The sequence below is a fragment of the Engraulis encrasicolus genome, chromosome 19, assembly GCF_034702125.1.
Source record: "Engraulis encrasicolus isolate BLACKSEA-1 chromosome 19, IST_EnEncr_1.0, whole genome shotgun sequence".
Taxonomy (NCBI): domain Eukaryota; kingdom Metazoa; phylum Chordata; class Actinopteri; order Clupeiformes; family Engraulidae; genus Engraulis; species Engraulis encrasicolus.
This window is the reverse complement of record NC_085875.1, coordinates 11,520,889-11,525,888: the sequence shown is the minus strand read 5'-3', so window position 1 is coordinate 11,525,888 and position 5,000 is coordinate 11,520,889. Positions and strand designations below refer to the sequence as shown.

Sequence of the window (5,000 nt, the reverse complement as noted above, 5' to 3'; positions counted from 1 at the left end):
ACAGGCAATCGATTTGGGCAGCAGCAGTGCTCTGCAGGCATAGAGGTGCATTAAGACCAATAGCTTACGCCTCAGTGCACACTCACACGGGCTCTCACTGGAGGTCTGTGTGTGTGTGTGTGTGTGCGTGTGTGCGTGCGTGCGTGCGTGCGTGCGTGCGCGCGTGCGCGCGCGTGAGTGTTTCTGCGTGTCTGTGTCTGCGTGTGTGTGCGTGTGTGTGCGTGTGTGTGCGTGTGTGTGCGCGTGTGTGTGTGTGACCTGGAGGCAAGCAGGGCGACCTACTGCTGACACTGCCATGTTTTAGCTCCATACTATTTCTCTCCGTAGTTACCCCTTCTCTCTCTCTCTCTCTCTCTCTCTCTCTCTCTCTCTCTCTCTCTCTCTCTCTCTCTCTTCTCTCTCTCTCTCTCTCTCTCTCTCTCTCTCTCTCTCTCTCTCTCTCTCTCTCTCTCACAGTCACTCATATTTCTCTCTCTCATTCTTTTTGCCCTCTCTGCCTCTGCCTCCTCCGTGTCCTTCTCTTTTTTTCTCAGTCCTTCATCTCCTCGCTCTCTCCAACTCTCACTATCATCTCTCTCTCTCTCTCTCTCTCTCTCTCTCTCTCTCTCTCTCTCTCTCTCTCTCTCTCTCTCCATTCTACCCTCTCTTCCACTTCAACTTCTGATATCTTCCTCTCCTTCCCCTTCCCCTTCATCAGTCTCTATTCTGTGACACATCTGCTCTCTTGTTTTTCCTCCATCCTCCAATCCAGCTCTCATGCAATCTTATAACCTCTTTATTTTACTTTCCCCTCCCTACCCCTGCGTACATTTTCTTATCCCTATCATCAATTCCTGCAGATATTTCTGACTCTGTTTTATTTTTATACTTTTTTTTATCCGGTTTTCTTTTATTGCTTTTGGGAGCACATATGGGATGGCGTTCTGAGATGAGGAGGTTGATATTGCAATTGGATATGGAGTTATGTGACTGTCGCAAGTTGATCATTCATCATCATAACTGAATTGCAACCTCTGTGTCAAAATAACAGTGTTTCTCTGTAACATGCCCTTCTTTTAGAAATCCTACTTTACAAAACATCCATACATTACTGGAAAGCCTGTAGTAGATGAAACGAGTATGAATGATCATAATTCCTGATTAGATAGGAGTTCTATTAAAACCTTACCAAAGCCCAAATGTGTCACAGGTAGTATATTTTCATGCAATTGCATTTGGGTTTGTTTGTGAGTGTATGGTATTGCTCCTTCATGGACTTCTCAAGATTTAGGATCATTGTTTACATGAAATTTCTGATTTTTACATCAGACTTCTTCCCCTATTCCAGTAAGACCAGAAGATCTCCAAGACTGCAATATCTGTTTCCCCATGTTTTCCGCATTCAGTTACTATACTGATTTGCACATCAAATGTCGTCCTTTTTTTGGTTTTGGCTTCTAAAACTTAAGTTCGCTTCTGGTACTAGGTAATTTCCCAATCCTCCGCCATCTCTCTCCAACTAGCTTCCCATCTCCTCTCACCCTATTTATGGTAAATGGAATGGTAAATGGACTGCATTTACATAGCGCCTTTCCAGTCCTTTGAGCACTCAAAGCGCTTTTCATTGCCTCACTTTCCCCCATTCACACACCGGTGGCCGTGGCTGCCACGCAGGGTACCACCCTGCCACCAGGAGCAACTTGGGGTTAAGCATCTTGCTTAAGGACACAACGATGGAGCGGGGCTCGAACCTGCAACCTCTGGGTTGCCGAACGGCTCCTCTACCACCTGAGCTACCACCGCCCTGTTTTTCAATTTATATTGAAATGAAAGTCAAAGCACAAGAAAACCACCTTATTAACACCTTATCAATTCATCTTTCCACCTCACCCTGCAGAAGTACGACCAGGAGCTGTTTAAGATGGCGATGCCGTGCCTGAGTGCCATCGCTGGAGCGCTGCCCCCGGACTACGTGGACTCCTCCCTCAGCAACACCAGCCTGGAGAAGACCACCTCAGTAGACCCCCAGGGCAACTTCGACCCCAGGCCCATCAGCACCAGCAAGTAAGGAGGCAGCTTGAGATGGAGAGAACTAGCCAGTGAAGGGAAGAGTGGTGAGAGAGCAGTGCAGAATTACTCATGTCTTACCACACCGCCATACTCATTTCAGCTGGACAGAGGGCCTGGAACGGCTGAATTGAGAAAGAATTGCTGGTCACAGAGGTGAACTCCCGTGGTTGAACCATAGGTAGAACATTAGACTATTGGTGACACGGCACATGTGATGGCGCCTCCCATCTTCTGTAGGTAGTGTAGGCACCTTCAGTCAATTAAAGTCAAATCAAACGCCCACCCCTGTCAAAGAAATGGACTGAAACTGTGTGAATATGAAGTAACACATTAATCAAAGACCAGATTTGAAATGTCAGACTAAATATCTACTTAAATCATATGAGTCGATAAAATGCATTTAAAAAATCAGATTATATTAATTATGTAGATATTTAGCAACACACTTGTATAGTGTGTTTATGGACATTTTGGCATTATTAAGCCATTTTGTGACAGAGGTGAGACTCCTTCTTCATTCATTTCCATTTCTCAGGTCTACTTAAAAAAAAATGTCTGCTACGGATTGCCGTGAAAAGGGGGCTACGGGGTCACCTCTAGTCTAATGTTCTACCTCTATGGGTTGAACTCTTGAAGTTTGAAATGTTTTAGCCAATCACTATTTACGTATGTGGTGACATCAAGAAATTATTACTGGTAGGAAGGGTGAACTTGAAGTAGGAAATGCACATTGACGTTCCCCTCCTCCCTCGTCCCGTTTGCTGATTGGCTGGTCGTCTGGTTACAATGATAAACGCCTGGCCCAGATGTAACGAGGAGGGAAAAGTAAACTGACTGTACGGATGGCAAGTTCATATTAGGTGCTGTTTCCACGTAGCAGGATATTTTTTTAGCAGGGTATTTTTTTCTCCTGCTACGTGGAAACGCAACATGTGGATAAAAAAATCCTCCATTGTAACAAATGCGTTTCAGACCCCTAAACAGGATATTTTCTTCTCCTGCTATTTTTTTCTCCTGCACCTGGATTTTTAAATATCTGCTACGTGGAAACGGAAGGCCAAAACCAATGCAAAACCAATACAAGCAGGAGAAAAAAATATCCACATATAAAAATATCCAGCTACGTGGAAACGGCACCTTAGTGTAGAACATGGAGAACAGACAGAGACTGAAAAGAGAAAGTGGTGTGTGAGAAAGAAGGGAAGTGGGAGGTAAACAGTAGATTAGGAAATTAGGAAGAGGAAATGGAAAAAGAAAATAAATAGAACGGAGATGGTAATTCTTCTGAACTAAAATGTTGTGAATCAATATCAGCAAACCGTAAAAGAAAGAATGAAACGTTATTGCTATTATATGAGCCAAGTAAATAAAGGGGGAACAATCGAAATCAGCAAGCGTTGCAGCCTGCCTTTTCATTGTGTCAGGGAAGAACAATAGATGCATAAATGTGGATGAGTCAAAAGTGCAGTTCTCTGTTTTTATAACCTCTCCTTTTCTCCCGCCAGCATCTCTCTTCCGGAAAAACTGGAGTACGTTGCCAACAAATACGCGGAGCATTGTCACGACAAATGGTCTGCTGAGAAGGTAGGTCTCCCAAAAGTAAGACGGCCTGTATTACATTGCCAACATATTGCCCTTTTAAATGCTAGTAAATGAACTGGAACATTCTCGGGCCAATATCATCATTGTATTTATTATGCCCCCATTACCTCAACCGCCCCAGAGTCAGAAACGGGAACAACTACAGTAAGAACAGAGAGAGTCCTGATGCCAAAAAACAGAACCGTTTAACCCGTTACGACACGGGTACGACACGGTGTCATACTGTACATTTGTTGTTACCAGAATGGCTATGACCAAGTTGTAGTGCATTGCTTAAGGCCCTGCGTTAAAGGGACACTGTGCAGGAAATGGTCAAAAAAGGTACTGCAACTATGCAGGTCATTGAAACTGGGCTGCCTATTGCCAAATTTGATCTTTACATGAAAGTTTACTAAAAAATAAACAAATATTTTCTAGTATGGTCCAAGTACAGTCCTTTTTGCAGCTAAAAATGGCTATTTTTGAAAATTCAAAATGGCGGACCATGGAGAAGATCCCCCTTTTCATGTATGAAAAGTGCAATTTTTCCAGTCATAATGAATACTTAGAATTTGATGCTGGTGGTAAGTATTCATGAAAAATGTAACATTAGTGAATGGGCAGCATGAATTCTGGAAATAAACAACTAAAAATCTCACACAGTGTCCCTTTAAGTCATAGTTGTGTAGTACTGTGGTTGTAAACTTTTCAGTGACTATTACAGCATTCCATGGTGGAATGGTGTCCATTATGGGCACACAATACTCAGTACTCTTTGTGTTCATCTTGGCATGTCCAGATTAAGACAAAGTGTTGTCCCCCTTTACTCCAAACACCCCCATAGCCAAGAGAGAAAAGCAGGAGACTTAAAGTTGCAGTACATAGTACAGTAACCTTTGCAGTGTCAATTCAACTCTTTGACGGTCAAATGTAATGCTTATAGTGCTGGTCACATGCTGAAAGTGTTGAATTAAAATATGTATAGCATACTTTGTTTTACCCATATCTACTAATTTTTTTTGACGTGGTGAAGCAACAAACTCCTTTTTTTCCATCACCCATGACATCTCTGGGTCTGATTCACTCCGCAGGTTCTCCTTGGTTGGAAATACGGAGACGGCATCGATGACAAAGCCAAGCTTCATCACTTGCTGAGGTCCTACAAATCTCTCACAGAGAAGGTATGGCTGTACAGTTGTCAAAGAAGGTTAAAATAAACACGTTTTGAGAAAGCTAGTCAATCCCGTATATGATGAAAACTACTAAATAAAAGTGTTTGTCGAGAAGATCTGGTCATACTCCCATGTGGACATTTACCCCAGTTACAATGCATAAAATGGGTAGAACATTGGTCTAATATTCATGAGACT

The 5,000-nt window shown here is 43.0% G+C and overlaps 1 protein-coding gene across 1 annotated transcript in view; it reads left to right on the top strand.

The window, feature by feature from the left end:
* LOC134435204 (ryanodine receptor 3-like) overlaps positions 1–5,000 on the top strand; it is a 414,716-nt gene that overhangs the window by 295,977 nt on the left and 113,739 nt on the right. Inside the window, exons 54-56 of the mRNA XM_063184070.1 lie at positions 1,877–2,043; positions 3,555–3,633; positions 4,722–4,811. Of these exons, the coding sequence (XP_063040140.1) occupies positions 1,877–2,043; positions 3,555–3,633; positions 4,722–4,811 (336 nt within the window). The remainder of the gene's footprint in view (positions 1–1,876; positions 2,044–3,554; positions 3,634–4,721; positions 4,812–5,000) is intronic.